The sequence below is a fragment of the Oncorhynchus clarkii genome, chromosome 16, assembly GCF_045791955.1.
Source record: "Oncorhynchus clarkii lewisi isolate Uvic-CL-2024 chromosome 16, UVic_Ocla_1.0, whole genome shotgun sequence".
NCBI lineage: Eukaryota > Metazoa > Chordata > Actinopteri > Salmoniformes > Salmonidae > Oncorhynchus > Oncorhynchus clarkii.
In genome coordinates, this window is record NC_092162.1 from 47,604,661 (window position 1) to 47,629,758 (window position 25,098).

The 25,098-nt window shown below is 41.2% G+C and overlaps 3 protein-coding genes across 11 annotated transcripts in view; 2 read left to right on the forward strand and 1 right to left on the reverse strand.

Moving 5' to 3' along the window:
* LOC139368616 (bridge-like lipid transfer protein family member 3A) overlaps window positions 1-6,623 on the forward strand; it is a 61,407-nt gene extending 54,784 nt beyond the window's left edge. The window contains exons 16-21 of one of the 2 annotated variants that reach the window (XM_071107696.1): window positions 152-294; window positions 453-603; window positions 1,314-1,576; window positions 1,750-1,858; window positions 1,984-2,051; window positions 2,473-6,623. In XM_071107696.1, the coding sequence (XP_070963797.1) occupies window positions 152-294; window positions 453-603; window positions 1,314-1,576; window positions 1,750-1,858; window positions 1,984-2,051; window positions 2,473-2,589 (851 nt within the window). In that variant the 3' untranslated portion in view covers window positions 2,590-6,623. The remainder of the gene's footprint in view (window positions 1-151; window positions 295-452; window positions 604-1,313; window positions 1,577-1,749; window positions 1,859-1,983; window positions 2,052-2,472) is intronic. The other variant, XM_071107697.1, reaches the window with a different exon arrangement.
* Window positions 6,624-6,679: 56 nt separating this feature from the next.
* Window positions 6,680-8,609, reverse strand: LOC139367670 (transcription initiation factor TFIID subunit 11-like). The gene is made up of 5 exons (XM_071105950.1): window positions 8,160-8,609; window positions 7,842-7,969; window positions 7,657-7,732; window positions 7,449-7,534; window positions 6,680-7,326 (listed from the first exon to the last, which is right to left on the reverse strand). Exons 1-3 carry the CDS (start codon window positions 8,307-8,309, stop codon window positions 7,711-7,713), a joined length of 300 nt encoding a protein of 99 aa, XP_070962051.1. The 5' UTR covers window positions 8,310-8,609; the 3' UTR covers window positions 6,680-7,326; window positions 7,449-7,534; window positions 7,657-7,710.
* A 717-nt stretch (window positions 8,610-9,326) lies between these two features.
* The window catches only part of LOC139368618 (ankyrin repeat and SAM domain-containing protein 1A-like), a 113,093-nt gene continuing 97,321 nt past the window's right edge, over window positions 9,327-25,098 (forward strand). For 6 of the 8 annotated variants that reach the window (XM_071107700.1, XM_071107703.1, XM_071107704.1 and 3 more), the window contains exon 1: window positions 9,341-9,741. In XM_071107700.1, coding sequence (XP_070963801.1) covers window positions 9,566-9,741 — 176 coding nt within the window. In that variant the 5' untranslated portion in view covers window positions 9,341-9,565. Of the gene's footprint in view, window positions 9,742-25,098 lie in introns of all 8 variants that reach the window. The other 2 variants (XM_071107702.1, XM_071107701.1) reach the window with 2 other exon arrangements.

Consider the following 25,098-nt stretch of genomic DNA (forward strand, 5'->3'; position numbering starts at 1 on the left):
TCTACAACACACATGCGTATTGTATCAAGAGAATACAGAACATTTAAAAATAAAGATATACTATCTATCTAGTAAGATGATTTAAAAACAATAATCTCGAATCCCACTGGACAATAGAGTTTTGTCCCTGTGTGTTCTGTTGTGGTTTCAGACTCAGGGGTAGTGTCCATGATGCGAACCAACGGCACCCCGGGGCCCAGTGGAGGCAGTCCTGCCCTGGGGACAGAGGGGGGGTCCTCAGCTGACCTGAGCAGCTCCCTGTCCCAGAGCATTGAGGACATCACACAGGACACAGTGGGTCCCATTTACATACATACACTGTTCAGTGTGACATTACAGAGGCATTGTCAGCACTTCCACTGTATATGCTCAGCAATCATACTGTATTTGTAAGCTGAGCAAAGCAGAATTGTTATTGTGATTAACTGATTGTGCTGTGGTGTGCTGTGCAGTCCTCTGTGTTATTGCTGGTGCTCAGTGGGATGGCCTGTGTGGCAGACCTGAAGGGAGAGGACCTGGTGGTGGCAGTGGAGGCCCAGGATCTCATCCTAAGACAGATGGGCAACGTCAGGTTCTCTGACCTGCTGGCTGAACTGATGCCAGGTAACTGCAAGCTACAGATGGAACTATGCTTTTATCCATTCTGGATGACTTCCAGTGGCAGATTTGGATAATAATCCAGCGTAAAAACACTGCCTCTGTCAGTCATCGAAAATGAAGTAGAACTTAACTACCTAAAGACCCTGCACCTTACTGAGCATCAGTCACACTCAACATCTGTGTCAACACACTGGCTCTCAATTTCGAATAAAAATGGTTCCCTTTGTCAGAGAACACTCTGTCCTCCCAACTCACTCATTCTCTCCGATTCCCTGTCAAACACCTGTTATATCCACTCACAAAAATAAAAACTACACCTTATGGGACAACGCAGACACTTGCAAATTCACACAGTGGCTAGCACACGCACTCTACACGCACATACATTTTATATTGAATATATTGTAGTGTTATACATTTTTTATTGTAGAAATGTAGTGGTGTAATGATGTTAGATGATGTACTGTTTTATATTATTTGTTTTTTTGTGTGATATGTGTCTTAATGTGCTTAGACCCCAGGAAGAGAGCAGCTAATGGGCATCCATAATAAATACAAATACATACTCATATTGTGATATAATCACTCCTGTAATCACCTCGTTCTCCCAGTGTAACTACTAAAGACTCTCAATGCTACTTTTAGACCACTCTGCATCCATAATACCCATTCTCTGACTACACAACACACCATTTTTTACATGATGTCCGTAGTGCCTGGTGGGTCTACCGTTGGCCACAGGCAAGGCTGCAGGGCAGTTCCCGTGGTGGGCATACGGATGGAGATGGGTCCTTCTGCAGCGCGGCATAGTTCTCTGTCTGAGTTGGTGGGTCACCTGGAGCTGGGTGTGCGAGACTGTCGGGTGGATCTGTTGGTTTCTACCCTGGCCACCTTGGGGCCCTTCCTGGAGGATGAGCTCAGTGCTGACATCCAACCCATTAAGATCCGGCTGGAAAACGTCACTATCACTCTGAAGGTCAGCTGGTAACGGAGACTATGGAACTCTGTTGGGGTCATATAATGTTGTTTGATGTTATATTTATACGTGGTAAGATCCCAACAGCGTTCCATAGGATACAGATTGAATAAATGACAGTTAGCCTGCCATCCATGCAATGGAGTTAACCAGTGTTTTCCCCTCCTGTTTAGGATGATGGTCCCAAGGTCTACCCCACGGCCCCCCAGCCCCAACCTGTCACCTTTACCGTAGACCAGGTGGTTGTGGAGCGATCTGATGACGGCATTTTGAGAATCAAAGGTGATTGGGGGAGAGGAGACGGACCTGTCTTTGAATATTACAATGATTTTGTCTCTCACTGCTTGAATGACATCGAATAACAGGAGTAATCTTTATTTCTAAATATGTATTGTCTTGTCTTGCAGGTGGTGAAGGCACAGTCCCAAGAGACTCAGCAGGTGGTGCTGTGGTATGTTTGGAGAAGCCGATCACGGTAGATCTCTACACCCACTCACACTGGCTCACCAGTATCAGTAAGGATTAGGCTAGTTTGAACCACCATGTAAAATGAAAGCATAGCATACATAAAGTGATTATTCACCATAGCACAGTCCCGACAATAGTTGCATTGTACTTATGGTTTTTAACCTTAAATGTGTGTGAAACGGTTGATATAAAATCGCATGTACTCACAGGGCTTAAATGGAATACTTTTAAGTTACATTTTGGATGATTAGATAAAGATAAGGCCAGACAGTTGTAGTACTCTTGTTCTTGTCTGGTTCTCTTGTTAAGGCTAAGAGGGGCCAAATCAGGGTAGCAATTACAGCTGAAGAGATTTAGCATACTTGCCCTGGCAAAGAAACATTATTTAGAAGTGAAAAGCAATAAAGACAACAACCTTTTCCCTTCAGAATACTTCCCTGGAGTCGCAGCTATCGGAAGCTCAGTCGGCTCTCTCTCAAGCCCTCACTGACCGAGAGCGTCTCCTCTTGGAAGTCAGGAAGTATGACCCCATGTTTGACCTGTGACCGCTTTACTTTCCCGGCCAGCAGAGGGCAATATACTGGCACTACATCAATAAGGGAGTAAAGGAACTGATAGAAATGTCTGGACAAAATTAGCTGTCTGAACCCAGGCATATGACCATTTCTAAAGAACAGTGATGAGTACCTAACAGTGGAATCCACCCTGGTGGTTCTAAAGTTCAAGCTCTTGTAATGAATTGCACAAACAAACAGTGTGTCACTTCCAGAGAACACATAGGGGGCCCCTGTAGAAAACAGGTGCCCTACTGTAGTCACTCTTTACACACTGACGGGTATTGCTGTACATTTAAAGCTATTTACACCTAGTTTGAATTTAAACCACCATAGAGAATAGTTGACTCATTGTTGTGCTGCATCTCACTGGCCATCTATCTTTAGCAAATATTTGATTTGAAGAACACATGCCAAAATGTGTCTACTATGCAGTCTTCTATGCAGAGAAATGTCAGTTTAGTAGTGTTAAGAGTCCATTGATGTTGTTTCCTGTACACATCTTTCAATGTCAGGCATGCCCTGTGAAGACCACTAGAGCTCTAGGAATGTTGGTGCGTGGGTTTACAAACACCCACCAAGCTGCAACTATAAAACTGTTCGCTATTGTAAAGTAGATCCTGTTCATAGTTGTACGTCTGTATAGTTAGTAGCTGGTATTTTAGATGCATTCATGTAACGTTGTTTAGGATGATTGTGTATTAAATAGAAGTGGGGAAGGGAAAGAAAAACACTGACTTAAAGCAGTACTGCACTGTAAACATGGAGCTCCTGTCTGTGGGATCACCAGACACACCTCCGCATAGCTATCCTTTTGAATGGTTGTGTATCCGAGAAGGGGAAACCTCTTTCCACACTGTTCTCAGATACCAGGTCAAAATGTTCCTGTCTTATTTTTCTTGCATTTAAAAAAAACAAAAAACGTAATGATTTTTTTTTTTACGGTAAAACTAAATTTGGTGGTTGAATGTTCAGATGACACATGCTTTCTGATCTTTTGAGGACAGTTAAGACAATGGTTATGGTACATTAACTGGTTTAGTTTGTTACTTGAGAGGTGTACCCTGCACTCAGACAGGTATTAGTTGATCTCCTTTACTCACCCATCTGCATGGAGAAACACCATCTAGGTATATACTAATACCTCACTGACCATCCACAGAATTAGACTTCAATAAGTCCTTCTGCTAAGACCTAACTTTTAGATACAGGGGAGTGGATTGGGGTATATTCATCTATGGTTAGAAGCCCCTGTTTTGGATCCCAGTGTGGATGAAATGTAGTGTTATTATTTTGATATGAACTGTTACAGGCAGTCATGAATATTTACTTTTTGCAGCTATTTTAAATAATTTTTGATAAGACAGTCTTGCTACTAGCCATCTCAACAAACACATTGCACAGCCATCAGATCAAAGAATACATAGAGATACTGCATCTTAATTGCGTATATACACACAAAATATGTATAATGCTAATGCTTTTATCTACACTAAAACTGACAGGTGCACTAATGCCAATGTGTTGTATTCTACCCATTGGGTACCTTTCTATTACTATGGAACACCTGTGAAGCCTTTGTACTAATTGGAGTTATATTATTTAATGTGGTTATATAATTCGATTTTTGTTAGTAATTATAGGATATCTAATGTGGAGTTGACAAAGTTTATTATTTCTAAAATGTTTGTCTCAGAAGATTGGTACTTAAGAGGAGAGACATTGGGTTAACGTTACTTAAATCAAGGTCACACTCAGCAAAACAAGTGTGAATAGGGAGAAAGTCCAATGTGTCAAGAAGAGACTTGTGTATGTGGTATGGTGCTAACAAGTTAACTAACCCTTGGTTGAGCTTTTAGCATCATTCTCCACTCTCTTCTGAGTGGAACTGCGAGACCTCTGGTGGCCATAATAATATACCACTGTACCAAGCCTCTGGGCTTGTTTCTCTGGTTGCCTTCTGATATTAATGTATGAATGATAGTGTTACATTCTGATTGAGAGATGTGGCATGAAGCAAAGGATGAATTATGTTGTACCCATAGCCTGAGAATGATTTTAAGCTATTATTATTATTTTTTTATGTAAAAGTGAAAATGCCTAAGGTTAACACATTAACTTGTCTAATGTGTCAGTTTTTTCCCTCGTCATGCATGTTTGTATTTGAACATTCCCTAAAGGTCACATTCAGTGTAACAAAGTAGTGATTCCGTTACGAATAATATCAACAACTCTCAGAAAATACATACTGCTACCCAATTGTTTTTTTGATTGTAGATATTTGCTTTTTTTTTTTTTTTTTTGCATGGCCTTGGCTGTAGCTAGGTTTCCAACAAATTGGCGACAGATTTTCATGTGAATATTCTATAATCCGCATTAAAACAATATGCCCATGTTCCCATCAGTCGTTTCCCTCATATTGATTTGTTGCGGTTAAAGGTTGTGCACATAAAAATAACTTTGGCGGTTAAATTCCCATTCAGGGCTTGACCCACCCTGTGTATAATTAAGAACAACAAGCGATGCAGGCGAAACAGACAGGGTAGGCTTAGACACTTGAGAACATTTTGTCTCAAAATGTATTTATTTTTAAACATAAATACATTTGCACAATTAGCATAGACATGAGATTGGTCTAAACAAGACATGGTATCAATAACATTATAAACTGGATGGTTCGAGCCCTGAATGACGATTGGCTGAAAGTACCGTTTACCACGGGTTTGACAAAACATTTATTTTTACTGCGCTAATTGCGTTGGTAACCAGTTTATAATAGCAATAAGCCACCTCAGGGGGTTGTGGTATATGGCCAATATACCACGGCTAAGAGCTATTTGATCAAATAGAAGTTTCGCAATGATTACGTTGTTAGTAGTGTACTAATAGAAGTAGGATTCGTGACAACCCGGTAACTTTGAGAAAAAAACACTTTTTTAATAGTTTGTGTTTGGTCTTCACAAACTACCACAGCTTCAAAGCAAACACCGCCACACTGCTAACCGTATGCCTAACCTTAAATTAAGACTAAAAAGCACGTTTTTGTTGATTTATTTTCACGTAGCCAATTTTGACTTTGTGCCTGTGATGATAACTAGTGGAAACCGATGTGCATGTATTTGCACGCTCATTGGCTAGAATGGTCCCACCGCCTCCCGACTGCCTTCCATTTTTGAAGACGTTTAATTGTTTGAGCAGCCACTAGAGTATCTGGTCAATATAATGGATAATCTGTGATATGAGCTGAAACGAGACACATTTGATATCCCACATAGCTAGCAACAATGACAAGAGGCTGCCATCTGACCTTTCAGAATCATAATGCACGCCTTCCTGCCATATCGATGCGCGCACATTTTCTTGACGTTGTCAGCCAATCCGTCTAAACCTGGTTATTGTAAGTGATGTGGAAGGAAAGCTGCAGTTGTATGACTGACTAAAATCCATGCTCACCCCCTCCTTAGAACAACTCTGTAAACCCTCTCCATCCGCAGCAGGGTGACCACTCAGCCCCCAGCCAGCTTCCTCTTCACAGGGGGCAGCCTGTCAAGTTACACTTCTGCTGCCCCTTCAACTGATCTGGGTTACCATGACAACAGCCCTGAGCCAGCCAAATAGTGCCATGCATGAGGGGGTGGGCCTGGCATACTCTATCCCTTTAGTTATTAGAATGACTTTGCAAAAATATAGTATTCTCATTGTTGTGGACGGAGTGAGTGTGTGCATGTAATAATCAAATGGATGATTATTTTGCTCTGTGGATTATTTGCACTTTTAAATGTGGTACATTAACTGGAAATTGCACTTTCTTAGTGTGACAGTGAGAATCATCCCAGAGAAGATAATGTCCTGATACATTTGTTGAGACCCTCTGACTGTGTTTTATGTCAAATTTGTGTAACATTTGCTTAGAATTCCTCACCCAAGATGTTTTAATGTCATTCAATAAGACTTGTAAACTTGGTTCTGTGAACCAAATTAGTATGTGAGAATTTTTCTAAGTGATAAAATATTGACGCAACCTTTATTTGTGTGCCGTCTATTCTCCTAGTGTAGGGTGGTGACTGATCTTTACACAGTATGGTTTTTACACATTTATTGGTCAGAGAGCAGGCTTGAGGTTAGTGTCCTATAACATGCACACACACAAACTCAATTTACGAGACTACCTGTCATTAATGAGAAGATAATACATTTGATTTATTGAAATATGTCAGTTACTGACCCAAATTCTGTATTAAAACACTTTTTTCCATGAGGCACTAGAAGGGACCAATTTTGGATACATTCTTTCAGCTTTATGCTTCAGCTCAAATAATAAAGCATCACATATACAAACACTAAGTAGATCTAATATTTTTCATCAAACGTTCTATTATTGACAAGTATATCCAAGAAATACCCTCAACACAGAGATTGACTTTGGAGTTGGACTATTCCTGACAGCAGTATACTGCATTTGCCTTCATAGCCAGACATTCTCCATGCCAGTGGACATTGGAATACAGAGAATGAACATGATAAAGTGGTGTGTAAGTTGCCACCATCTGAAAGGTGGAATACATCCCTGCTTGGCTCTGTCCTTCTATAATCAGCAAGGCATGAGTGGCTCAGTGGAAGAGAATGTTCTTGTGCTTTATATTGGGGATCTGCTCTGTTCTTTAGCCTCCCTCATGTGCTTGGGCTGCAGGGGAGGCATGTCTCCCCTCTTCTCACACACGTCCACAGCTGCAGGGCCAAACAGAAGAACGTAGAGTAGTCAAAAATGCCTCAAAGTCTTTGTTGGTGGAGATGCAAGACAATCAAGAACTCATCTGGTCAATATTGACCCAGCGATGTCCTTTACTCACCTTCTTCCACTATTTCTCGAGCAAATACCGGACATGGCGATAACCACATTTTGAGAAACTGTGGATCCTGTGATGGACTGTATCAGCTGTATCAACCAGGTAAAGATAAACATATGTTGAAATACAGCATACATGCATCAGTGAATTTTCTGATTGAAATTGAACCGATTCTGATGAAATCTTACATAAAACTGCCTAAAGGTCTTACCTTCTTTATAGCAGCTTTAGGGAAGGCAGATCTCATAGCAGTTAAAGCTGCTCCTCAGACAATGAGGAGACAAACCCTGGACAACACGGGGGAAAATGTTAATGTACGAATTCTTGCAACAAATATGTTGTTGTGCAGTTACCACAAACACTTTGTTAATACAATGTAGAATATATGAATCTTACCGCATCTTCTGTATGTCATCCTCGTCAACCTTTTGGCACCTCTCCGTTTTCTTCTCAGGCTCCAATTTCAGCTTTTTGGAAGCAGGGTGACCTGCGGTTCCCTCATCCTCATCTCCAGCCATAGAGTCCTTCAGCAGGTCATGCAAAGTAAACAGGATTGTAGGGAAGATGTAACAAATAATAACTATATATTGAGTCAGGCTAGTGGGCTCTGTTGTGAGGTTGTTGTAGGGTTCCAGTACTTTGGGGGCCAATTTTTTTCTATATCATGACACTCTTTATAAGTTATAGTTATTCCAACAACACACTTAACGTTACCTGTTTGTTGATTGGTTGTGAGGATGGATCTTCAGTGTCTGCATCCGAGGTCACGGGTACTTCTAAAGTGTCTTCGGTTTTAGGGCTTTCTCCAGCAGCCAATGATATCTTAGAGTTGGATTCAGTCTTTATCAGAGCCGGGTCTGCCATAGCTCATTTGAAATCTTACCACACCAATCGAACTTATAATTATGCAACAGTCAAAGCGGCAATGGTCGACTCCAGAAACAAACTAGTTAGCTGCTAGCAAAAAAATTACTTCACAGCTAACGTTAACTACGCTCACTTACTAGCCTCATGGAACTCAGTATATCTCGTTTATTGACGGTTAGCTGCTTTAGTAAAATACTAGCAAAAGCGCGAAAGAAAAATGTTTCGAAGCCACATCAAAACATTTTTTTTAGAACATTCGCGGTCGGAAGCTGCTGCTCAAATCCACTTCCTTTTCCCGGGTCGTCACCATAGCCACAAAACCATAAACCCAGCCCATTTCTAAAATTTATTTTTTAAACATAACCTTAATCACACTGCTAACCTTACGCCTAACCCTAACCTTAAATTAAAACCAAAAAGCACATTTTTATTTTCAAGATTTGTTACGATATAGCCAATTTGGACATTGTGCTTGTGGTAACTAGTGACAACTCCTTTCCAACTTCATTGGTCTTTTATTGAGAGAATACTGAAAACAATGTGTGACTTTGTTTATAGTTGTCTTTTCTCTGTCAGTTGAGTAAAGATACACACGCAGTTATATTTTGTCCAGTGCTTTAGTTGAGTACTTCCATTCAACTAGTCATAATGCTTGGCTTGTCAATGGGAAATAAAATACTACGCTTTTTTTCAGATGATGCTCTGGCTAAATGTAATTTGGTAATCGAAGTTAAATTATATCAATATGTCAATAGCCTCCATTATTAAATGGAATATACAATGAACTCTGGAACCCACATATTTTGTGTTTAACGATCCTACAGTTTTTTTTAAGGAGAGAAAAAGGATGCCAACATAGTTGATTATTGCATGTACAACCATGTGCACATGCACAGTGTACTTACTGTGCACTTACTGTATTTAGTACAAAGATATATTTTGTGCATATTGGTAATAGAATAATCACCAAAATTAGAAATTATGAAAAAAAATGACTGATCGACGTCAGATAGGGCCAGTTTCGAGGAAGTGACGCGCGCATGAGACTGGGCGAAGGAAGTTTGCTCCGTGGTACTGAACGAAACTTTTCCCCGGAGCTACAGTGGGAGATCAGAACAATCCTGGAGAATTGTGTTGCTGGGAGAGTGATCCAGTCGTGCAGGGAACCATTGTTTTTCTCAGTACGCCTGTGAGATTGGTAGAGGACCGCAAAGGATTTTTTTTCTCCCGTCTAACCCCCTACTCTATCCGAGATGGGGAAGGAGCAGGAACTCCTAGAGGCGGCGCGCACTGGAAATCTTGCCGCTGTGGAAAAGCTTCTTTCTGGGAAACGACAATCGACTGGAAGTGGCAGTGGATCATCGGGGACTGGTGGAAGCAGCAATATCAGTGGTCACAATGCTTCTCACCCGCTGTCCAGCCTTCTCAGGTAGGGGAGATCAGTGGATGAATGGGAGGCAGAGCGCGAGGTGTTCCGACCAGGAACGTCGGTGCATGGGCACGTTGTAAACGGCACAGCCACGTTCAGTAAACAACCTCCCGGAGTAATCAGTTTATTGTATTTCGGTTGCAATAACAGCAGCAGCTATTCATTTGTTAGTTTGCATCCATGCAGTGTACCCTTGCTTCGCCATGTTTAATAACATGTTCACGTAGCCATGCACGCGCAATGAAGTGCCTCTTTGTTAGATGATCGTCAGTGAAAAAAAAATAAATGTATTGCAACATAAAACTCGTTACATATTCAAGATATTCATATGTAGTAGATTGCAACCTCGAGTCGTCAGTAGTTTGTGTGGGAAGCTAAACTACTCACATTCTTTTTGGTTTGTCTAGACATTTTGGAACGTTGAGAAAAATAGTCTACGAACGCCCTAGCATAATTATAAAAATGTTTATTTTATTTTAATGTCACAGGTGCAGTGAAATGTGTTGTTCTATACAGGGTCAGCCATAGTATTACGGAATTAGGGTTAAGTGCCTTGCTCAAGGGCACATCGACAGATTTGTGGTATGGTCGGCTCTGTATTCAATTCTGGGACATTTCGGTTACTGGCTCAACTCTAACCAATAGGCTACATGCCTATTCATGTTTGACGCCAGACTCATTCATTTTCGTATGCCACGGTGAAATTCGTTTACATAAACCAAGAAAAACGCAATAAAACAGGATCTGTGAGTAAAATGGGTCATGATTCTTCCCCCTACATTTTGTTGCACCATGTCCTCCCGAAACTTGTCTCTACTAGCAAGTGGTAGGAATTGAGTTTGTCGGTGGACTGGGCAGTTGCATGCTCTTTTTTTTTTACTTAAAAACAACTTCAGTCTGTCTTGCTCAAGGTTATTAAATAAATAAAGAACACATTTTGTGTTTTTGGGATTAGATAGATGGAGTGCACTTGGAATGCACACAGAGAGTAGTGAGAAATAATTTCAGAGAGACTAATTTTGGTGACACTTGCTCTACAGCCCTTTCAGGTAAAGGTTGCAGGAGAAATGGGACGAATGGAATACACAATGACCTAGGCTATTAGTAATTGCCCTGGGACCAGTGGTGCCCTTTGTGTACTCCGTAACATAACTCAAGGTGCATTTTAAAGAGGCCATTGTTGTTATGTTATGGTGCGTACTTGGTCAACAAGAGAAGGGCAGTGTGCTGTTGGGGTAGTGGAAGAACCTCCTGCACCTTGTCTGGAACTAGGCTACACATAACGACCAACCCTACAGAATAAACATGGAAAAAGATTGGGGATAACATGTTGAGAACATATTTCTCTTGAGGTCTATGCCACAATACACATGCCCAACGAGAGAGGTTTTTCATTATTTCCTGTTTTAAACACTAGGACTAGATAAACCACTTGAAATTAGAATGCTGGCCACACACAGGTGCATAGCAGCCTTGTCAATCAACCTCCTAAAAGCCTCATCGAGGTGCCTACGTCCCATGGCTGAGACAAGTGTTGGCTAAAAGCCCCTAGGTGATGCATCACTGTGCTACTCATGACAGGCTGTACACTACACTGAATGTACTCTAGCTAATTACATGAAACCCTCTTAATCGGAAATCCAATTCAGGGATGTCATGATGCATTGAAGGCTGCCTCCATCCCTGCTTGTCTGTTACAGATCTGTGGGTGGACAGGGAATGATGAGCCCATTGTATCAAATGAAATTGTATTTATCACATGCGCCAAATGCAACTGGTGTAGACTTTACAGTAAAATGCTTGCTTACGAACCTTTTCCAGCGATGCAGAGTCAAAAAATATAAATAAAAGTAAATAACGAGGAATAAAATAAAATGCACAAGAATGAAGCTATATATAGGGAGTACCAGATCAATGTGCAGAGGTATTTGAGGCAGATATGTACATGAAGGCGGGTAAAAGAGTAAAATAAAGAACAAAGTAGCAGCAGCAAATGATGAGTGTAAAAGAGTGTGAGTTTGTGGTGTCGGTATGCCTGTGTGTGAACGTGTGAGGGAGTGACACTGTAGTGTGTGTGTGTGTGAGTATATAAAGTCTAGTGAGTGTGCTTAGTCAGTGCAAGAGTGTGAGTGCAGATTGTTCGGGTACCATTAATTGACTATTTAGCAGTCTGGCAATTTAGGGGTCTTATGGCTTGGGGGTAGAAGTTGTGCCGATGCTCCAGTACTGTTTGCCGGACGGTAATAGAGTGAACAGTCTATGGCTTGAGTAGATGGAATCTTTGGAAATTCGTCAGGCCTTCCTCTGACACCGCCTGATTGTAGAGGTCCTGGATGGCAGGGAGCTCAGCCGTAGTGATCTGCTGGGCTGTCCACACCACCTCTGTATTACTCTGCAGTCAAGGGCAGTGCAGTTGCCATACCAAGTGGTGTCGCAGCCAGTCAAGATGCTCTCGATGGTGCAGCTGTAGAAGTTTTTGAGGATCTGAAGGCCCATGCCAAGTCTTTTCAATCTCCTGTAAGGGTAGAGGTGCTGCCATGCCCTCTTCAAGACTGTGCAGGTATGTGTGTGGACCCTGTTAAGTCCTTAAGGATGGGGACGCCAAGGAACTTGAAGCTCCCTGGTCTAGCTCACCTAATCAATGGCTGGCAACCAACCTCCTAGAAAATGTTTGTCTAGCACTTGTTGGAAATAAATAAACTGATGGTCTATAGACTGTGAATATCTCCAGCCTAGTAATATCCACTTTTCTGAAGATCTATGAGATCTTTAGCTTTTCAAATATACTGTTAGCATTGCCTCTGTGTATATAACTTGCCTACCTGGTTAAATAAAGGTGAAATAAATAAAAAATATATGAGCTATACGGAAGTATGGACATGTAGCCTATGCTTACCCCCAAGTGGCCCAGGGGGAGATTTTCTATTGTTTGTGACATTTGATTTAGCGCATGTAATGAAAATGACAATACGTTTAGGGCACGTGTCAAACACTTTCCATGGAGGGCCGAGTGTCTGTGGGTTTTTGCTCCACCCTTGTACTTGATTGATGAATTAAGGTCACTAATTAGGAAGGAAATCCCCTTACCTGGTTGTCTAGGTCTTAATTGATGACCAAAAACGCGCGGACATTCGGCCCTCCGTCAAATGAGTTTGACCCCCCCCTGGTTTAGGAGCATCTGTGAAATTACCATACTGATTCAGACATCGGTTCAATAGAGTTCTTTCACGAAAGACGGTTCGCCTGTGTTGTGTGCGGCTTGCTCGGCTTATTTTCATGGTGGAAAATAAGTGATCTTTAGGCCTAGGCCCACATCTGCGCATGTTCAACTTTCACGTTGAACTACGTCACCTGCCAAATGTGGTTGTTGTTCCAGCTGATGTAGAAATTTGACATTGTGCAATATTATTTCCAGAAAATCCATCTAGGTTGTTGTTACACTGACATCGGTTAGCACAGGCACAGCATAGGTAGTTGGCCTTCTTTGCACAATGCATGCAACATGATTTGTATTCCCACAGTAACTGTCAGCATTGGTGATGGTGTGTTGTATTTATGCAGAATTTTTGCCATTCTTCCTATGGAATGGAGTACATGTTGAGACTTGTGGTGTTTTCGTAGCCAGGCAGGAGCACAGCTTTCCTCTGCAGAATGTCTGCTCTTTCTGAACACCTGAATGGAAGATGCAATTGAACACACACTGAGCCCTTCATGTTCAGAACCCCCACATGTGCTTTGTGTTACTCTGAAACAGAAAGAGAAATGGATGGAATGACACTGGATAGCATTCCCCACAGCTATCCTAGTGAGAGACAGGGAGCCTAAGGCGTCAACATAACCTTCTCAGCATCAATACTAACCTTCCAGACTGAACAGCAGCAGACTGACGCCTGATAAGGCTTTCCTGTTTACCAGGGTTGGGTTCAATGACATGCCACTGCCAGTCAATGCCAGAACATGTGGTATTCAGTTGACAAGTTGAATATCAATTCACTTCCTGAATGGACTTCCATTTAAATAGAATTTAACTCTGTTATTTTAGATTGCTTATATGGCCTTTTGACTGCCGCTGTGCAAACCTCTCTACAATAGCCTAGGCCCTATCACATGTTCTATGTGTCAATGGATGTGTTTTATTCCAGTGGCTCAAGATCAACAAAGAAGCAGAAGTGGTGAAGCACTGTGTCATACATTCACTTCAAGCTATGCCTTTACAAATAGTGTACTGTACACTTAGTGCAACGTACTGCCCACATCTCACTCTGGCCCCATGATCCGTCTCGATCCTGGAGGTCCACTGGAAGAGCTCCTCTCTGGCACTTCCTGTCCCAGGTTGTCCAAACAACCTCAGCTGCTGGTTTCCGGTCCTGGAGGCAGGGGTAAACGGAGCCCATGGCAGGCCAGAGAGAGAGAGAGAGCCTGGCCTGCCCATTGTGGGGAAATTAACAGAGGAATGCGTGGAGCAGCACTGACTGAACTGACACTCAGAGTTTAGCCAGATGAAGGGTTGTGTGTTGTCTCCTAAATTCACAGCCAGCTCCTTTGTCCCATTGACACAGCACAGAGAGGATCGCTTTTCATATTTATCAGGCCCCAAGGAACAGTTTGGGCTTTTTCTAGACTAAGTGTCCTAATGGAAAAAGAGAGCTTTCAGTGCAGTGGTACAAAATACCTTTTTAAATGCATTCCCTTTTCTCCAAATTGACTATTTTAATAGTACTGTAGGTCCTCAGTCAAGAAAGCTGAATATACTTTGGCTATTTTGTAGCTAGATACTGTGGTAGTCGGGATTAGGTTGTTCAAGTAGGCCAACTGAAATGTAAGCTTGCGTTTAGCTTCTGTCACCATTTGTGAAATGTCATTGTGGGGAAGTGGTCAAGGGACAGGACCTGTTGCCAGAGGAGGTTTTAGGAAGTTTGAATTAAGTTCTTGCCCTGAGTGACCCAGAGTGTAGGCTACATACACACTGAAGCCCCTAAGTTCTGCAGGTTTGTTGGTCTTGTTTTGCTAAAATATGCACAAAAAACACATTTGAAGAAATATGTAGCCTAGACAGAGTTTACAGAGTACAGACGTCAGATGGGTCCTAACCAGTAACCACAGAGGAAGGTACTGGGAGGAAAGATGTGTGTGCCAGCCAGGCTCAGCTCTTCTGCTCAAATCCGAGTGGTGATTATAATAAGCCCCAAGCTGCAATTGTGCAACAACGGTCACAGAAAGTGAATTGTGCTTCCACTCAAATCTTGCATGTAGGGTTTCTGGTCGGTCCCTGCGTAGTTGGACCACCCTTGTGAAAATGTAACTTGCTAGCTAACAGCTCGAGACCTAATAGCCAATAGCTTGTTAGCACATTCTTTTTTTTTAGCTTAGTCCAGGGGTTTTCAAACTTTTCTTGCCTAGGGACACCCACACAGGCAAACCGGCAACCCAGGGACCCCCTCATGTTAGCCAAAAAATAAATGTCTTATCAGGTGAATAATAATGGCAAGTAGAAGTAATGCATTTTTAAATGAATAGATTTGGTAGAAAGTTTCATTGTTTTAACTTCCCCACAGTTATTTGGAAGAGGAAGTGTAAACTCTAACATACCTTTCTAGCTAATAGGCTATCTTGGCGGCGGAGAGAATTTTGCTGTTGTAATGCATGTTTTCTGCAATTCTACAAATGTTTCCACTGAGCTGAGAGGACATTTTTTTGCAGATTTTAATCAAATTTCCAGTAATTCGACATAGTTTGCTATGGAACCGAGAGCTAATCTAGCAGTTTTAAAGTCAACTAACTGAAATTCTATGCGTTTTGCCATGACTAATGCTGTGTTCCTCTGCTCAAACATTATAACAACATCAATAGGTATGTGCCCTGGATCCCTGTTTTAAAAATTAAAAAAAATCCAGTTCTCGGAGTGTCTAGCTTATGTTTTATTGTTCTCAAAGATGGTATTATTAAAAAAATCTATATAGTTCAAAATATTTTCTGCGTGCTTTCTATCTGGTTTTGGTCATTTAAGTTGACACTGAAACTGTTTTTCCATCCCGAAAATTAACATTTAGACGCCCGGCCCGAAAATAACCTGTAATTAGCTCTAAAGACTGTAATTTCCACCATATTAAAGGGTTGGATTGATATTTTGGCAATGAAGCTATTTATCTGCTTCCCCAGAGGTGGATGAACAGGAACAGCTAGCATGCTAACTGTTCCTGTAGACTTCGAGTCATTGTGCTAACGCTATTTAGCATTGGCTTTTGAACCATCCTCCAACCTCCTTCATACTGGATGCAGAAAATTGTGCCAAAAAATGGTATTATGTTGTAGCTTGCGATATTCATAAAAAATTAAAACAAAGAATCCCTCTATATATATATATATATATATATATATATATATATATATATATATATATATATATATATATATATATATATATATATATATATATATATATATAAATGGTTTGTTTAATAACAACAGAAGTGCTTGCAATGGAACGATGCACATATTTAATGAAACAAAGCCATTTTGGTTTCTCTGTTATGCATGCATGTTCTGTCCTTCATTTACCATGACTGGTTTGTCCACTTTGTGCAATTGAATGTTCATATCTGTCCGTGACAGGGAAACAGAGCAAAGGGTGTTGTGATAAGTAATCACGCAGTCATTTCAGCCACTCAAGAGACCATGGTGTCTCCACAGACCAAAGAGCTCTCTGCAGGAATCACTTATGCATTCCTAGAATCTGTCTGTAGTGTAATGTTAACAGCAATGTGACACTACCCACCCAGGCATGTGGTGAACCAGGAAGAGAATGCTAATTAAATGGTAGTTCAGTAGAATGCCTGGCACCCAGGTAGTGTCTCCAGTAGCTAAGAGCTAAGTTAGAAGTTTGGTTAACAGCATGCTGTGAGTGTCACGTTCAGGGGATGGAAGGGTGATCTCTGAACTTCTTTCTGGTTCCATCTAGGAGAGAGAAGTGGTAGCTGTAAAATCTAACACCCATGTGTTGGCACTCCTAAAGTATTTGAATTTGGGATGACAGTCTGAATGTGAGGCCATGTAAGATTTACAATCAACGTGTTTGTCTTGTCAGAAAAAGCTGGAGAAAGCAGTAGGCTAATAGAGGTAGGTGGCGGGCCTCCTTTACCCATGATGAATTCCACAGATGTGGGGGTGAAGACAGAGAGATGCTTCTGTGAAGAGGCCTCACTTGGCCCTGCCATGTGACACTGGCAGATTATCATTGCTGTAAGCTATAAAAAAAAAAATAGTTACACGTAGAATAATAGTGAAGACATCAAAACTACGAAATAACATATGTAGTAACATGTAGTAACCAAAAAAGTGTTAAACAAATCAAAATATATTTTATATTTGAGATTCTTCAAGGTAGCCACCCTGTGCCTTGATGACAGCTTTGCACACTCTTGGCATTCTCAACCAGCTTCACCTGGAATGCTTTCCCAACTGTCTTGAAGGAGTTCCCGCATATGCTGAGCACTTGTTGGCTGATTTTCCTTCACTCTGTGGTCCAACTCATTCCAAACCATCTCAATTGGGTTGAGGTTGGGTGATTGTGGAGGCCAGGTCATCTGATGCAGTACTCCATCACTCTCTTTCTTGGTCAAATAGCCCTTACACAGCCTGGACATGTGTTTGGCTGTTCTTCCTGTTGAAAAACAAATTATAGTTGTTTACAGACACAGTGAATTTATAAGTGAAATAATATATCACAATTCCAGTGGGTCAGAAGTTTACATACACTAAGTTGACTGTGCCTTTAAACAGCTTGGAAAATTCCAGAAATGTCATGGCTTTAGAAGCTTCTGATAGACTAATTCACATCATTTGAGTCAATTGGAGGTCTATTTCAAGGCCTACCTTCAAACTCACTGCCTCTTTGCTTGACATCATGGGAAAATCAAAATAAATCAGCCAAGACCTCAGAATTTTTTTTAAAAACCTCCACAAGTCTGGTTCATCTTTAGGGCAATTTCCAAACGCCTGAAGGTACCACGTTCATCTGTACAAACAATAGTACGCAAGTATAAACACCATGGGACCATGCAGGCGTCATATCGCTCAGGAAGGAGATGCATTCTGTGTCCTAGAGATGAACTTACTTTGGTGCGAAAAGTGCAAATCAATCCCAGAACAACAGCAAAGGACCTTGTGAAGATGCTGCTGGAAACGTGTACAAAAGTATCTATATCCACAGTTAAACGAGTCCTATATCGACATAACCTGATAGGCTGCTCAGCAAGGAAGAAGAAAGAAATGTCCTCTGGTTTGATGAAACAAAAATAGAACTGTTTGGCCATAATGACCATCGTTTTGGAGGGAAAAGGAGGAGGTTTGCAAGCCGAAGAACACCATCCCAACCGTGAAGCACAGGGGTGGCAGCATCATGACCCAAAGCATACTTCCAAAGTTGTGGCAAGTTAGCTTAAGGACAACAAAGTCAAGGTATTGGTGTGGCCATCACAAAGCCTCAATCCCATAGAAAATGTGTGGGCAGAACTGAAAAGGTGTGTGCGAGCAAGGAGGCCTACAAACCTGACTCAGTTACACCAGCTCTGTCAGGAGGAATGGGCCAAAATTCACCCAACTTATTGTGGGAAGATCGTGGAAGGCTACCTGAAACGTTTGACCCAAGTTAAACAATTTAAAGGCAATTCTACCAAATACTAATTGAGTATATGTAAACTTCTGACCCACTGGGAATGTGATGAAAGAAATAAAAGCTGAAATAAATCATTCTCTCTACTATTATTCTAACATTTCACATTCTTAAAATAAAGTGGTGATCCTAAATGACCTAAGACGGGGGACTTTTACTAGGATTAAGTGTCAGGAATTGTGAAAAACTGAGTTTAAATGTATTTAGCTAAGGTGTATGTAAACTTCCGACTTCAACTGCAGGTTGTTTCACTGCATAACTTTGATTGTGCTCACTGTTCATCTTAAAAAAAACAAAGAATAGGACTGTATGTAAGAAACATGCTAGCTTAAGTCCTTGCAGAATAGAACCCTCCCCCAATTGAGTTATCAAATTAGATTTTGCGATTTGGGTGGGTAGTTTCCAGAAAGACAATTACACAAAACTTTCAAGTCTCAACTGTTCCATTGTTATTTTCTCTGCCCAAAATGAGAAGGCAGAAATAGAAGCTAATCTTGACAAGAAAACTACAGCGCATTAGTTCCAGATAAGAACTTGGATCCCGACAGAAACCAGTGTTATTTATAGGTTCCCACTGCGGTTACTGTGTTAAAACAAACAGAAAAGGGACCCGCTTCTCAACTGTGAGTCTGGTATTTCACTAGAGAAACAGACACCTCTAATGAACTCTCCACTACGATGTGTTTGTTTGAATGACCCTTCTTCCACCCCTCACAGTGAATAACCTCAGTGGCACTGGAGGACAAAATGTGTGTCCTCCTGATATGAGAGACAGAGTTTTGTGTGGCGTAATGTGTCCATTAGTATTTGATAAAGTCTGTTTATAACTAGTTCCAGAGACATACAGTAACACTTTCATCCAGGCGTGTTTCTGAGCCCAGGCAACAAGGGAGCTCCTGCCCCAGAAGTTATGGTCTCCCTGGCCTGGTGTCTCTCCCTCTCTCCTTCTCCCTCCCTGCTGCTCTCAGCGGTCTCCTGCCCACCTGCTGGGACCCCAGCCAACCCCCAGACTTCAAACATGTTTTACTTGAAGTCAGGAGAGAGAAATAATTGTCCTCAATAAAATGCACACAGGCCACCAATTTTAAGCCCTAGCACATATTAACTTCTGCTTTGCTGACATTTTCTTGCTTTTCCAAGCTCAGTCTCATTTATTTTGTTTGAGGAAGTCTGTTTATATTATGAAATGTCAGTGCTAAAATGGTTGTCTTGAACAAACCAAGCTAATTTGTATTCTCCAGAGTCTATTTGCACTTCCCACTATCATATTGATGTGAACATTGATGGATAGATATACTGTTATTAGAGCAGTGGAAATAAATTAACATAAATATGGGTTGTATTTACAATGGTGGTTGTTCTTCACAGGTTGCCATTTTCTTGTGGAACCAGGTCACAAATCTTGCTGTTATGATGGCACACTGGTATTTCACCCAGTAGATATGGGAGTTTATCAAAATTGGGTTTGTTTTCAAATTCTTTGTGGATCTGTTTCTACCGCTTTCTCTCCACCTCTCTTTTTCTCTCTCCCCACACCTCTCTGTGCATACAACATACAGTGGGGCAAAAAAGTATTTAGTCAGCCACCAATTGTGCAAGTTCTCCCACTTAAAAAGATGAGAGGCCTGTAATTTTCATCATAGGCACACTTCAACTATGACAGACAAAATGACAAAAAAAAATCCAGAAAATCACATTGTAGGATTTTTAATGAATTTATTTGCAAATTATGGTGGAAAATAAGTATTTGGTCAATAACAAAAGTTTTTCTCAATACTTTGTTATATACCCTTTGTTGGCAATGACAGAGGTCAAACGTTTTCTGTAAGTCTACACAAGGTTTTCACACACTGTTGCTGGTATTTTGGCCCATTCCTCCATGCAGATATCCTCTAGAGCAGTGATGTTTTGGGGCTGTTGCTGGGCAACACAGACTTTCAACTCCCTCCAAATATTTTCTATGGGGTTGAGATCTGGAGACTGGCTAGGCCACTCCAGGACCTTGAAATGCGTCTTACGAAGCCACTCCTTCGTTGCCTGGGCGGTGTGTTTGGGATCATTGTCATGCTGAAAGACCCAGCCACGTTTCATCTTCAATGCCCTTGCTGATGGAAGGAGATTTTCACTAAAAATCTCACGATACATGGCCCCATTCATTCTTTCCTTTACACGGATCAGTCGACGTGGTCCCTTTGCAGAAAAACAGCCCCAAGCATGATGTTTCCACCCCCATGCTTCACAGTAGGTATGGTGTTCTTTGGATGCAACTCAGCATTCTTCGTCCTCCAAACACGACGAGTTGAGTTTTTACCAAATGTTCTATTTTGGTTTCATCTGACCATATGACATTCTCCCAATCTTCTTCTGGATCATCCAAATGCTCTCTAGCAAACTTCAGACGGGCCTGGACATGTACTGGCTTAAGCAGGGGGACACATCTGGCACTGCAGGATTTGAGTCCCTGGCGGCGTAGTGTGTTACTCATGGTAGGCTTTGTTACTTTGGTCCCAGCTCTCCGCAGGTCATTCACTAGGTCCCCCCGTGTGGTTCTGGGATTTTTGCTCACCGTTCTTGTGATCATTTTGACCCCACGGGGTGAGATCTAGCGTGTAGCCCCAGATCGAGGGAGATTATCAGTGGTCTTGTATGTCTTCCATTTCCTAATAATTGCTCCCACAGTTGATTTCTTCAAACCAAGCTGCTTACCTATTGCAGATTCAGTCTTCCCAGCCTGGTGCAGGTCTACAATTTTGATTCTGGTGTCCTTTGACAGCTCTTAGGTCTTGGCCATAGTTTAGTTTGGAGTGTGACTGTTTGAGGTTGTGGACAGGTCGTTTATACTGATAACAAACAAAGCAAATTTCACGTTCGACCGCAAACTACTAGCTACTATATCATCAACTCAACATTGCAGTTAACACAGGAGTGGCATAATTATTTTTACCTTTATTTAACTAGGCAAGTCAGTTAAGAACTAATTCTTATTTTCAATGACGGCCTAGGAACAGTGGGTTGCCTTGTTCAGGAGTAGAATGACAGATTTTTACAACCGATCTAGCAACCTTTTGTTTACTAGTCCAACGCTCTAACCACTAGGCTACCTGCCACCTCAATGTCAAAGTAGGCTTGCAGTACTGTATATGATTTGTATAGATTATTCTGTACTGCAGTACAGAACCATCGCTAGATTAGATGTCACACTCAACAACCAATTTGTTCTACACTTTAAAAAATATAATGTATTTTGATGTGATTTAAGCATTGATATGGACTCAAAACATCTAATTTAGTTGTTTCTCTATGAACAATTGTAATTTTGAGTGAAAAACAAAAAATCTAAAACCAGGAAAAATAAAACTGGGAACCTAATGTGGATAAATATAAAACAGAATTTGGGGAAAATCACCTGGTTTTATAGGGCCCCCTTTAGTGTATTTTCTTAACCATTATTTGAGCAGGTACAGTGCATTCGGAAAGTATTCAGACCCCTTCATTTTCCCCCACATTTTGTTATATTACAGCTTTATTCTTAAATGAATTGTTTTCCTCATCAATTTACACACATTACCCCATAATGACAAAGTGAAAACAGGTTTTTAAAAATGTAAGCAAATGTACAATTAAAAAATATATATATTTACATAAGTATTCAGACCCTCTGCTATGAGACTCAAAATTGAACTCTGGTGCATCCTGTTTCCATTGATCATCCTTGATGTTTCTACAACTTGATTAGAGTCCACCTCAGGTAAATTCAATTGATTGAACATGATTTGAAAAGGCACACACCTGTCTATATAAGGTCACACAGTTGACCGTTCATGTCAGAGCAAAAACCAAGCCATGAGGTTGAAGGAATTGTCTGCAGAGCTCAGAGACAGGATTGTGTCAAGGCACAGATCCTGGGACAGGTACCAAAACATTTCTGCAGCATTGAAGGTGTTTTTCAGCGGCAGGGATTCGGAGACTAGTCAGGATCGAGGGGAAGATGAACGGAGCAAAGTGCAGAGAGATTCTTGACGAAAATCTGCCTCAGAGCACTCAGGACCTCCGACTGGGGTGAAGGTTCACCTTCCAACAGGACAAAGACCCTAAGCACACAGCCAAGACAATGCAGGAGTGGCTTCAGAAAAGTCTAATGTGCCTTTTTGTAAAGCTAGAGAGAAATAAATAGCTCGGGATACTTTTTAAAAACTTTTTTAATAGCACTCATTCTAGAAAAGGTTGGATACCCCTGGGATATAGCATAGAGGGTGAGATTGGCAGGGCTGTGCAGTTACTGCCATGGCTTCTGTTGGGAAATCAGTGTGGGGTAAACGCCAGCCTGTTTGAGGGAAATGCTGAAAGAATTATTTTCTCACACCATCTGATCCTCCTTGTCTTTCAAATTCTGTATCTTTCTTTTCCATCTCTTTGGCACCAGTGTGTCTTCTTTTGGCCCATTAACATGCTCTGCTGTCAGAGCGGCGTATGGCGTAAGCAGTTTATCCTCACCTCCTGCTGCATCACAGATGCTGTGTGAAACAGACACTCACTGAGAGCTGTTCATGTGCCATGAAGACTCAATCATGCCACACAGGCTGAAATGATGGTAAAAAATATTCTGAATTAACAACTAGCTAAAGCTGTCAACTAACTGATTGCTAATGAGCTAAACCTGACAGGCTGCCACTGTCCATAACTATTATATGCAGGGATTTTGCTCCTACTCCCTATCGACTGTAAGGTGTTGGTTACTATTTCTAGGCCAAGGATGTCTCTCTTGTCAAAATCTATTTTCTTCGCCTCTAAAAATCTAATTGTGAGGGATTTTAGGACTGCTTGTTAAGTGAGAGCTTTGTTAGCTCTTGCTCTGGACGTTTCTTTTCTGTATGCAATATTGTGGTAAAGAAATTTGTGCTTTCCAGGATAAATGGTATGTTCCATCTATAAGGACCAATGACCACCAACATGTGAAGTTCATAGGAGCATGTCAAATGAAAGCTAATAGTCTCTATTTTTGAGAAATTAAGACACATTTAAAATGCTCTACCATTTTTGCTCCTACAAATTTGGAATAAGCAAAGGTTTCTGTTTTTTGTCACACACATGGAATAGATGTCTTTAGAAAACATCTACCAGAGAAGGTATTACAAATACATAAAAGCATACTTGGATGCAATGTTGCCTCAATTTTTGGGGGGCACTGAGCGATTTCAGGTCTGCTGAGTGTAAACTTGAACATTGTAAAAATTATGTGATAACTTCTTCTGACGAGTTTACCTTGAACACTGAGGCTGTACTTAATTTATGTTAGTTTTAACAGTGGTCAAGTAGGCTACTCTGGCTATTTGATCTTAATGTAGGCCTACAAGAGTGGCCTCCTATCAAAAACAATGGAGCAAATGCATCCCATAACATTTTAACATGGAAATACAGTGACAAGAAAAAGTATGTGAACCCTTTGGAATTACCTGGATTTATGCACAAATTGGTCATAAAATTTGACCTGATCTTCATCTAAGTCACAACAATAGACAAACGCAGTCTGCTTAAACGAATAACACACAAACTATTATACGTTTTCATGTCTTTATTGAACACACCGTGTAAACATTCACAGTGTATGGTGGAAAGGTATGTGATCCCTTGGATTTAATTACTGGTTGACCCTCCTTTGACAGCAATAAACTCAACCAAATGTTTTTGGCAGTCAGATAGCCTTACATTCTCCTGCAAAATGTCTTGATAAACTTGAATGAATTTTTCCGTAGATGATAGCAAGCTGTCCAGGTCCTGAGGCTGCAAAGCAGCCCCAAACCATGACGCTCCCTCCACCATACTTGGAATGAGGTTTTGTTGTTGGTGTGCTGTGCCTTCTTTCCTCCACACACGGTGTTGTGTGTTCCTTCCAAACAACTCAACTGTAGTTTCATCTGTCCACAGAATATTTTGCCAGAAGCGCTGTGGAACATCCAGGTGCTCTTTTTGCAAACTTCAGACGTGCAGCAATGTTTGTTTTTTTTGACAGCAGTGGCTTCTTCCATGGTGTCCTCCCATGAACACCATTCTTGTTTAGTGTTTTACGTATCGTAGACTCGTCAACAGAGATGTTAGCGTGTTCCAGAGATTTCTGTAAGTCTTTAGCTGACACTCTAGGATTCTTCTTAACCTCATTGAGCATTCTGCACTGTTCTTGTAGTTATCTTTGCTGGTTGGCTAGGAGAGTAGCAACCGTGCTGAACTTTCTCCATTTATAGGCAATTTGTCTTACTGTGGACTGATGAACATCGAGGCTTTTAGAGATACTTTTGTAACCCTTTCCAGCTTTATGCAAGTCAACAATTCTTAATCTTAGGTCTTCTGAGATCTCTTTTGTTCGAGGCATGGTTCACAACAGGCAATGTTTCTTGTGAATAGCAAACTCACATTTTATGCGTGTTTTTTATAGGGCAGGGCAGTTGTTGGAGATGTTGTTTACATCTCCAATCTCATCTCATTGATTGGACTCCAGGTTAGCTGACTTCGGACTCCAATTAGCTTTTGGAGAAGTCATTAGCCTAGGGGTTCACATACTTTTTCCAACCTGCACTGTGACTGTTTAAATGATGTGTCCAAAATAGACAAGAAAAATACAGTCATTTGTGTGTTATTAGTTTAAGCAGACTGTGTTTGTCTATTGCTGTGACTAAGATGAAGATCAGATC